An 11424-nucleotide genomic window follows, 5' to 3' on the forward strand; every position below is an offset into this window, starting at 1 on the left:
ATGAGGACCCTGGAGACGACTAATATCTCTGGGTCTGTGACTGAGTTCGTCCTCTTAGGATTTCCCTGTCGCAGAGAAATCCAGGTCCTCCTCTTTGTCATCTTCTCCCTCATCTATCTTCTGACTCTCATGGGGAACACATCCATCATCTGTGCCGTGTGGTCAAGCCGGAAACTCCACACACCCATGTACATTCTCCTGGCCAACTTCTCTTTCCTGGAGATCTGCTATGTCAGTTCTGATGTGCCCAAAATGTTGGCCAACATCATCTCCCAGACCAAGAGCATCTCCTATGCTGGCTGCCTGCTCCAGTTCTACTTCTTCTTCTCCATGTGTGCTGCTGAAGGTTTATTTCTGTCAGTGATGTCTTTTGATCGATTTCTTGCCATTTGTAGACCTTTGCATTATCCCACCATAATGACCCACCGCCTGTGTGCTTGGTTAGTGGTCTTCTGCTGGGCAGGGGGCTTTCTCTGGTTACTAACTCCTTTGACTCTAATATCTCAGGTGCCGTTCTGTGGTCCAAACACCATTGACCATTTTCTTTGTGATCTTGCCCCTTTGCTGGCATTGTCCTGTTCTTCAGTATCTGGAATTACTTTGATCTGTGGTATCATTAGCTCTCTCATCATCTTTCTCACTTTCCTATGTATCCTTGGCACTTACTTCTGTGTCCTGAGTGTGGTGCTGCAGGTACCTCCAGGCTCAGGAAGGCATAAGGCTTTCTCTACTTGTGCCTCCCACCTTGCTGTGGTGTGTCTGTTTTATGGGTCAGTCATGGTGATGTATGTTAGTCCAGGTTCTGGTGACTATGCTGGGATGCAGAAATTTGTGACCTTGTTCTATGCTTTGGCAACTCCATTCTTTAATCCCCTGATTTACAACTTCCGGAACAAAGATATGAAGGAGGCACTGAAGAAAATTCTGAATCTGTTATTGTGGGAAATCTCTAAAGGATTCAAAAGTTGAATTTCCTATACTGTATTACCAATGTTTTAGGAGAATGGAACATAACAAAGCAAATGAGATTATGCTTTTTCCCTTCTTTTTATTTTGATATATTAGGAAGATGATTTTTACAAATTCATCACACTCATGATTTAAATCTTAGGAAGTTGTTGCTGTTGCATTCCAGATATGTCTGTACCTTAGATAAACTTTATTTTGAAATACAACTTAATAAGATCATGTATTTCTCTATGACTCAGTTTCTAGTTTCTCTTTTGGTTTTCATTACATACTTGATGTATTTCAACATTTTAAAATTTTGCTTTCATCAGACCTAGTTTTTTTTTTTTTTTTAAAGAACATAGCAAATGTTGAATGTGTTGCAAAAATATGCGTAATTAACTGATAATCGCACATAGTTAACCAGATTTTTTTCTTATTAACATACAATGTATTATTTGCCCCAGGGGTACAGGTCTGTGAATCATCAGGCTTTCATATTTCTCCCGATCCCATCTTGTTTCATTTTGTCCTTCTCTACCCTCCAACCTCCCTCGCCCTGCCTCTGAAATTCCTCATATCAGAGAGACCATATGATAATCGTCTTTCCCTGATAGACTTATTTCACTCAGCATAATACCCCCTAATTACATCCACATCATTGCAAATGATAAGATTTCATTTACTTCGATGGCTGCATAATATTCTATTTATACATATACCATATCTTCTTTATCCATTTATCTGTTTTTGGACATCTGGGTTCTTTCCATAGTTAGGCTATTGTGGACATTGCTGCTATAAACATTCAGGTGTATGTGCCCCTTCAGATCATTACATTTGTATCTTTAGGGTAAATACCCAGTAGTGCAATTGCTGGGTCATAGGGTAGCTCTATTTTCAACTTTTTGAGGAACCTCCATATCATTTTCCAGAGTTTAGCCAGATTTAAAAAAAAACTTTCAGCATGAGGGATAATTTTAAATTACTGCTTTGGTAGATTCCATAATTCCAAGTATAGTTTTAGACAACAACTTGGGCACTTAGTAAGGTTGTATTGACTTGAATGACTCTCATGTTTTGCCAATGCTTTCACTTTAGGAGGTAGTTCTAATCCTCCATATGCAGACACATGGAAGTTAGTTAATATTCCATGTAAGCCAAAGAACTATAGACTTTGTGAGATCACTACCACTACTATCCAGGTCTAAGGTTCACTTACTTTTATCGTTCTCTGTAAAATTCTGGATAACTATTACCCAGAGGTAATTTTTATTCTCTAATTTCTTATTTTCTGGATTTGGCATTTAACTTACAATATTGTCCTCATACGGAAACCTTGGGCTAAAACTTTCTCCTTGGATAATACCAATACTGGCTTTACTTCAGTCTTAGTCAAATATCTGCAGCTTCCTGCTGGAAATATTTTCATGAAAATCTGTTTCAAATTCAAATGTCTGATCCTAAATTTGATAACCTCCTTTTAAATTAGCTCTCCTTGTACTTATTTACCAATGGCTCTACTGATCTACAACCTGAACCTAAAATCCTAACATTTATAATTCCTCACCTTCTCATACCCAATCCTAATGTCATTAAATTCTGTGGCATCTTCCCTGTCATCCTTTGTCATTTTCACTGAACATTTTTGTCCAGGTCCTAGCACAATACTTATAAATGCATAATGTAAACTTCCTTTCTACCAGTCCCCATACTTATCTCCTCTCTGCTTACACAAATTTTGGGGATAAATCCTAACATCTTTTGTTGTTTTGTTTTGTTTGGTGGATACATGTCATTATAAATTTGTTCAAACTCATAGAATATACAACACCAAGAGTGAACCCTAATGTAAACTAAGGACTCTGGGTGATCATATGTGTCAAAGTAGATTCATTAATTGTAACAAATGTACCACTCTGGTGGGGGATGTTGATAATGAGGGAAGTAATGCATGTGTGGAGTTTTAAGGGGCATATGAGAAATCACTGTGAACCTAAAACAACTACTCTAAAAAACAAAGTTTCAAACAAATATGTATACACACACACATACATATTTATATTTATATACTACTCTGTGTTGGATCTGTGCTTATAGATCCTCATTCTCATTTTTGTTACTTGTGGTTACAAGATGGATGTTAAACATCTAGGCATTCTCCATGCCAGGTTGGAGGAAATTCAAACTGCTATTTTGAGTTCCAGGAAAGCAAAAGCCTCCTCAGAAACCCCCATTTTGTGTCTCATTGACCGGAACACATGACCAAACTAGCAGCAAGGAAGCTGAAGAAGTGAGGGTTCGTAGGGTTCATTGCTCCTCTGAACAAATCAGGTTTCTTGTGCTAAGGAAAAGGTGAATGCAATTTGTCTGGGCAATAGCAGTCCCTGCCATAAGAGGGATCTGGAGAGTTTCTCTAATTACCTTAGACTTAATGAAACTCAACAACTGAAAACATTGACCTTTAACAAGTATGAAAAAGCTAAGGAAGAAAAGCATTCAGACTTTCCAGAAACTACTACATTTATAAATCTGGCTGGAGGCAAGTAAGACAGAACTTTGTTGACTAAGCACTTGAAATCAATTTTTTGTTGATTATATTTAGTGATATTTTTGTAAACAATTGGTACAACTAAATGTGAAAAACAATGAGCTTTTCTGGTGATGGTCATAATAATATTGAGCAAAAAACATTTGACCATAAAAGGGCCCTTATAAGTTCAATGGTGAGGAAAAAACATTTGATGAGAAAAGACTAAAGAGAAAAATTGTTTTGAGTCCTAGTTTTCTGTGAACACAGCCTTCCAAATGGCATTGCTAACTAATTTAACCATCTTCCTTCAAGAAATATGAATACCCAACTTTTGTAGCAACATGGACAGGACTGGAAGAGATTATGCTGAGTGAAATAAGTCAAGCAGAGAAAGTCAATTAACATATGGTTCCCCTTATTTGTGGAGCATAACAAATAGCATGGATGACAAGGGGAGATGGAGAGGAGAAGGGAGTTGAGGGAAATTGGAAGGGGAGGTCAACTATGAGAGTCTATGGACTCTGAAAAACAATCTGAGGGTTTTGAAGGGGTGGGGGGTGGGAGGTTTGGGGAACCAGGTGGTGGGTATTGGAAAAAAAGAAATATGTAAATAATAATTTTTAGTCTATTGATTAGAAAGGAGTCAGTTGAATCACAGAGACCACAGATACTCTCAGCCTATTTAGAAGCAATGAATCACCACACCAGTCATTCATTTTGAGCCTTCATGAAATATGTTCCTAGAAATGAAATGAATAGGATAGGATAGAAATGTGTTATTTGTGATAAGGGTGGTATTAACTGAAATATTTCTGTTTCAGTTGTATATGAATGTGTGTACAGGGCACAGCATCAGATGAATTTATTTCTGAGGGTTGTGGTCAAAAAAGCTTGAAAAACCATTGTCTTAGTAGTTTAAGAACACCTAAAAGCAGCCATTAGCATAGGTCACCAAAAAGAAAAGCTGGCCATGAAAACAGGACAAGAAAATGAAAAAAGAACCCAAGAAAACTAGTGGAATAAAGAGCCGTCAGATCTGTGGAATGCACAGAAAACAGAAATAGAAATAAGAGATGGCTTTAAAAAGAGTGGCAAATCTTTATCCTGTTATAATGATCTTAATGCATGGTGACTTAGAGAAGACAAGACACTTGAGAACAAGAGACAAAAACCAAGTGGCACCAAAGAAAGGAACAATACCAATGTGAAAGGACTTCTGAAAAGTCTGAAGACTGTGATTTGAGCAGCCACCCATGCGAGGTGCCACCCTAGAGAGAAAGGATCAGGAGTTAGACAAGATTATGCTAGCAAAATTGCATGTGATTTGTCATGTTCAAATTCTTTAGTTTGTATGTAATTCAAGGTTTCTCTCTACTTGTCTTCAAACTGGAACCTTATTAAATATATGTTCCATTATTCCTGTTGACTCACTTTCCATAATTAACGTAGTACAATTTTATTTTTATAGTCTGAGCTTAAAATTGTTTTACTAATATCTTGCTTATTTTTAGGCACCAGTCATGCTGCCCTTGAAAATTTTCTTGCCCAGAATAGCTCATCATAATATTATTTTCTAAATTCATAGCATTTTTGAGGTTTGCCAGATATTTATTTATAATCAGACTGCCTTTTAAATATCGGTTCTGGCATCATTTGTGTTATTTATTTTTTTAGTTTCCTACCAGTTATACTGTAAGTTTCTTGAAGGCAGAGAATAGAAGTTATACTACCTTTTCACTGTTCCAGAATGGCTTCTTCTGTAGTAGGAACTCAAATAATTATTTATTTCATTAACAAGTCCACTCAACAAATGTTTATTGAGTTCCTCCTCTGTGATAGGCATTTCTCTGGGCATTGAGAGTATAGTAATGATATCTAGCTCTCATAAAGCTAGTATTCTAGTAAGAGGAGCCAGAAATAAAGATATAAAGCAAGAAATATATAAAATACAATTTTTTCTTTTAATTAATTTATTTCAGTAATCTTTGCACCCAACGTGGGTCTCAAACTCATGACCAAGAGTCACATGCTCCACTGACTGAGCCAGCCAGGTGCCCCTAGAATAGAATACAGTTCTGATGGTGCTAAGTACTTTGAAGAAAAATAAGCAGGTGAAGGGAACAGATAATAATGGGAATGGGGGTGGGGGAGGAGGTGCTCTTTTTAAATAGTATAGTCTGGGAAGGCTTCTTTTAATCTGAATTTTGAGATGAACCCTAAAGAAAGTAAAGCGGTTCTGTTTTGGCTCTTTCATATTTTAGGTGAGCTAAGAAACTAGACATTTGAGGGTAGGAAATTTTAATAAGCATAATTAGAGAACTAAATTAAAATAGTTGCATTAAGAAAGGCAAGAAGATTTTGGTTCAAAAGTATACCTGGAGATATACCATTGAAAAGTTTGACAGGCTCAAGACTGATCTGAATCTGAATTGAAGATATGTCAGACCGCACAATTCTCTTACATGGATGTGATAAGAAGAAAGACATTACCTGGGGGCAGAAAAAGCCAGTGTAGTAGTTTTATAATCCTGAAAAATATGTCCTTGGAACACAAATGACCTTTATTGCCATTAAGAAGAAGGTAGAAATGACAGTTCTTATAACTTATCTCAAAGAAGAGTTAACATTAATTACTCTCCACTGCCTTTTTTGTTAAAAGATGGAAATCTCTCTTGTAATTTTTAAATTATGTGTCCCATATTTAAATTGATCTCGTAGACAATGTTAGATTTCCTTAGTAATACCAAAGTTTTCAGTGAAGGCAGTTATTTCCATATGAAAACCTAGAAGGAATTAAAATATAAAAATGTATATATGTAGTTATTAAATATACCAGGGGAATTTACTTTATTGTCCCATAGCAGAATGAGACTAACCTGCATTTGAACTGTACACATTAGCCAGAATTTCTCATCTTGTGTCAAGACAAGCACCGATATTGGTCCATTGAAATAAAAGATAAGAATATACACTTAAAAATTGATGAATAAGCATCCAAGAGGAGGTTCAGGTAGGCCATTGGATATGCAATTCTGGAGGTTTGAGATGAGGTTGGGAGTGGAGATAAAAACCCGAGAATTATCAACATATTAATGGTATTTAAAGCTATGAGATTATTTGAGATCAGTCTAATCAGTGTAATCTAATAAGATATAATGTGAGCAACAAATGTGAGCCATATTTAATGTTAATATTCTAGTAGCCACATTAATAATGGTGAAAAGAAATAGGTGAAATTACTTTTAGTAATATATTTTATTTTGCTCAGTTGATCCAAAATAGTATCATTTCAACATGTACTAAACATAAACATTCTTAATGAGATACCTACATCTTTTTTTCATTATACTAAGTCTTCAAAATCAATATGTATATTTACACTTATTGCACTTCTCAGAACTGGTTACATTTCTTTCTTCAAATTCTTATTTCAATTCTAGTCAGTTAATATATAGTGTAATATTGGTTTTAGGAGTAGAATTTAGTGATTCCTTGGTACAAATAAGTTTGAATAATAATACTTATCCCCTCTAGGCAAAGAAACTATATTCTGAAAAAATAAAGGCATTTCAGTTATTTCTTTAACCTCAACATTTTTAAGTTCTGTATTTAGTCCTCAGACTTCTCTAACTCTACCTGCACTATCCAACACAATAGCCATGACTCATATGTGGCTACTGATCACTTGAAATGTGACCAGTTGTTGCAGCCACCCTGGAAAACAGTATGGAGTTTCCTCAAATAGTTAAAAATAGAACTACCCTACAATCCAGCATTGTGCTACTAGGTATTTATCCAAAGGATACCAAAATACAGATTCAAAGGGGCATATGCACCCTGATGTTCACAGGTTTTCCTTGTTTTAATCCTGATTTGGTAGCAGAAGAACATCCTGAGTCATCTATGTCGTGGAAGTAGTGCTCTCACACATTATGAACTACGTCCTAGGATGGGTATTTCCTGAAGAATTGTATCTTCAGCTTCATTGTCCTAATGTGTTCCAGACCAACAGTCAGAAGTTCCTTCAGAAGCTAGATGAAATTTCCTTCTCAGATGTTGCTTTTTAGATGAGAGTGGGGGGTGGTGATTGTGAGGGTCAGTCAGTCATAGAGCAATTTTCAAGTATAATCCTATCTACATAGCCATTGAAAGTCCAGAATTTATGTTTTTATATATAAACACACTGAAGAAAGGTCTAGAAGTACACCCACCAAACTGAAGACACTGCTAAAGAGACAAACGTGTGGAAGTACGGAGATATGAGGATTTTCATTATTTTGTACCATTTGGTCAAGCTTTGCGCAGTGGCAGTATCGTAGCCAATGAGGTTTATCCAAGGCGCGATTATTGCTAATTGAAAATTTATTCATTGTAAAATATATTACTTGTGTATTTAAAAAGAATATAGAGAAAGGAGACTATTATTCATCTCAATGTAGCTAAGCAAGCCCTGGTTATTGAAAATTCTGTGTATATAACATTTAGACCAAAAAAATATTTTAAATATTTTATTTTGAAATATGAATATCTTTTTCAGACACTATGAAGACCTAGGTATAGAAATCTCATTTATTTGGTTAATTATGGTCCACATACCCCCAGGGGAAAAAAAATTCTGACTCAAAGTAAAAGAATAAGTGAAGAATCTTCCTTTTCCACTCTTCACCAGTTCTAAGAAAGGTGAGTGGGCAGCATTAAATTTCACTGCATCTGGAGTCTTTTTTAGAGAGTGGATGATTTTTTTCCCTTTAGTTGTACTTCTGTTTCTCAGAGTCACAGATAATGCAGCAATAACTTATCAGAACCAGAGTATGTTCTACCAGCATTCATCATGAGATAGATAAGCCCTCAGCTACCCATAGAGAAGTTTACTTCCCTTTTCTCATCCTGCATCTACTTCACTGCTATTATGTATGGATCATTTAGTTAAGTCCTACCTTGTGTAACTTCTAGAGGGAAGAGGGCCCAGGGATATCATGGGGAGTCAAAACAAATGGGTTGTTAGAGTGGGTATTTTCTTTTGTTTTGTCTGCCTAGTATCTCAATCGTTTTTTATGGCTGGGAGAATCACAATATTACCAGACTTGGAGCTTATCTTTGCATAATTGGATTTTTTTATTGCTCTGTATTAGCTCTTCCAGCCTGTCCTGTAGCTACAGCACATGATGTATTCTTGGTTCCACCAAGCAGATACAGCTATGCCAGATTTTGATTTAGGGGCTAGGGATGTAAGGAGCAGAATGGGATTGGGGGCAGCAGTGTTGAAATATTGACATTAAAGATAGCAATGAAGCACATATACAGTTATTTCAGGAAAGACAAGCTCCTAGCACAGAATTGGCAGTGGTTGAAAGTGTGACATCTGCTGACCCATGGCAGCAGGATGGCTCTTGTGATGGTGATTTTTCATCTGACCAGTTCTGCAGAATAATTTGTACATTGGTCTTTGAAGCTGAGCCTTAACTCTAGTTTTTCAGCTTTGGTTGATTCTGTGAAATTCCTGATATCCCATCAACAATTTTTTTTTCATTGCCATGCTTAATCAGCCAGAGTCAACTTCTATTGTACACAAGTAAGAACCCTGTTATAATTAAATAAGAGTAGTACCTACTACCTCTGGTAGGTGCAGTCCCAGTAATTTGCCAAGGACAAGGAGAAACTAACTCTTTGGTATTGTAGGTTGTCGTGAATTTTCCTGCAGTGGTCTAGGAAACTTTGTCATTTGGCATATTCTATTACAGAAAATATCCCAAAGTCAAAATAACTTGGAGGAAGACTTTAAGATATCTATTTTTACGTGGAAAACTAAATCAGTTCTGGTCTGGGTTGGACATTGTCAGTCAAATTGTTAGCTTTTTTCCCAACATATGGAGACAGCTTCAAAAACCACCCCTTCCCCCAAAAAGGAAATTTGGTGCTCTGGTCTAAAATATGAATATTTCCCAGTAGAGGCAGATGATAAGGCCAAGTCAAAAATTTTGTGTTAAGTGCTGGTTGCCTGTAAGTATCTTATACTTTGACAGTCTGTTCCCTGGTTTCTGATGCCTATTTTCTGTAAAAGTAAATGTTCCTCTACTCAGCGCTTAGAAGGTGCTGAAACCCAGGTCTGGGTAAAGAATACTTAATGATTTGGCATATGTGAATATGTATTCTCTTCAAAATTGGACTAAGAATTTCCTGTAAGAAGCAACTATATCATTTCCCATTTTCATTTGCTGCACACCCCGGACACTTTACCAATGCTAGGTAATAAAACACAGATCAAAAAACACTACTGTTTCAGTGACAGATACTGGGTCCTTGATGTTATAAATGAAGCAATAGAATTTTTGTTAGTGCAATGAGTAGATGCTATGTTTCATTATAGAGTAATTGGAAAGGAAAAAATAGTGATAACTTTGAATCAAAAAATAGTAGTAGGGTAAAAGCCAAGATACAAGTCGTAGCTTCATACAAATCAACTTGATTACATTTGCTCTCAGACTTCGAAAAATGACCAAAATAGAGAAATGACACATTGATGAATGAAAACTGTACAGAACTTTCCACAAGAGACCTTTAAGACTGTGGGTATTTGCTTTTGAGACAAGATGAGGTTTCTTTATGTGTAACAAATCTCACTTTCATAAGAGTAAGGAATCAAACACTCAGATATGCCCAGAAGTATTTTTCCCCCAGTAAGAGAAATTTGGTATTCTTGAGAGAATGATAAAAAAATTTATATCATTTCTCTGTATTTTTAGAAATTTCTTTTGATGGTGCTCTTAGGACTTTCTTGAGTGCATCTTTCATATCTTTGTTCCGAAGGCTGTAAATCAGAGGATTAAAGAATGGGGTTGCCATGCAGTAAAACAAGGTCACAAATTTCTGTGTCCCAGGGTGGCTCCTGGAGCCTGGACTCACATACATCACCATGACTGAGCCATAGAACAGGGAAACCACCAAGAAATGTGAGGCACATGTAGAAAAAGCTTTGTTCCTACCTGAGCCAGCTGGGACCCGAAGGACAGCACGCAAAACTAAGGTATAGGACCCTAGGATGTAGAGGAAGGTGATGAATATAATAAGAGAGCTTACAGTAGCACAGGTTAGAGTAGTTTTGGGAACTGGAGCACAGGACAGAGCCAGTAGTGGTCCCAGATCACAGAAAAAATGGTCAATGATGTTAGGGCCACAGAAGGGCACCCGGGACATAAGAATAGCAGGTATCAGTATGGATAGAAATCCACCTACCCAGCAAGAAACCACTAATCGGGCACATAGATGGTAAGTCATGATGGTGGGGTAATGTAGAGGTCGACAGATAGCAAGGAACCGATCAAAGGACATTGCAGACAGAAAGTAGCCCTCAGCAGCACACATGGAGAAGAAGAAGTAGAACTGGAGCAGGCAGCCAGCATAGGAGATGCTCTTGGTCTGGGAGATGATGTTGGCCAACATTTTGGGCACATCAGAACTGACATAGCAGATCTCCAGGAAAGAGAAGTTGGCCAGGAGAATGTACATGGGTGTGTGGAGTTTCCGGCTTGACCACACGGCACAGATGATGGATGTGTTCCCCATGAGAGTCAGAAGATAGATGAGGGAGAAGATGACAAAGAGGAGGATCTGGATCTCTCTGCGGCATGGAAAGCCCAGGAGAATGAACTCAGTCACAGACCCAGAGATATTGTTGGCTTCTGAGATACTCATTCTCCTAATCTATGAAGGGAATGAGCAATAAGGATCATTATATTAGTCATTTTCTTTCTCTTTAAAAGCTATTTTTTATTTCTTCTGACTTCTATATACTCCTTTAATGCACTTTTGTTTTCACAAATATGTTACAGGCTATATGCGGACAGGCTATATGTGGTTCTGAATTCATTAATTCCCTTCTCAGGATCTGGCTTAGCCCAGCGAAATCAGGGTTCTTGGAGAACCTGGTATGCTCCCATAGCCAC

General features: G+C 37.1%; 2 protein-coding genes and 1 non-coding gene across 3 annotated transcripts; 2 read left to right on the forward strand and 1 right to left on the reverse strand.

The window, feature by feature from the left end:
* LOC116590088 (olfactory receptor 11G2-like) lies at positions 1-8264 on the forward strand. The gene is made up of 2 exons (XM_032341752.1): positions 1-932; positions 8234-8264. The coding sequence occupies exons 1-2, from the start codon at positions 1-3 to the stop codon at positions 8262-8264; spliced, it is 963 nt and encodes a 320-aa protein (XP_032197643.1).
* LOC116592065 lies at positions 7775-7920 on the forward strand. Its single transcript, XR_004286287.1, has one exon. It is a non-coding gene; the product is annotated as a U4 spliceosomal RNA (small nuclear RNA).
* Positions 8265-10204: 1940 nt separating the features above from the next.
* LOC116589934 (olfactory receptor 11H6-like) lies at positions 10205-11173 on the reverse strand. Its single transcript, XM_032341670.1, has one exon. It carries the CDS (start codon positions 11171-11173, stop codon positions 10205-10207), a length of 969 nt encoding a protein of 322 aa, XP_032197561.1.
* Positions 11174-11424: the final 251 nt, after the last annotated feature.

The sequence above is a fragment of the Mustela erminea genome, chromosome 5 (assembly GCF_009829155.1).
Source record: "Mustela erminea isolate mMusErm1 chromosome 5, mMusErm1.Pri, whole genome shotgun sequence".
NCBI classification, from domain to species: Eukaryota; Metazoa; Chordata; class Mammalia; order Carnivora; family Mustelidae; genus Mustela; species Mustela erminea.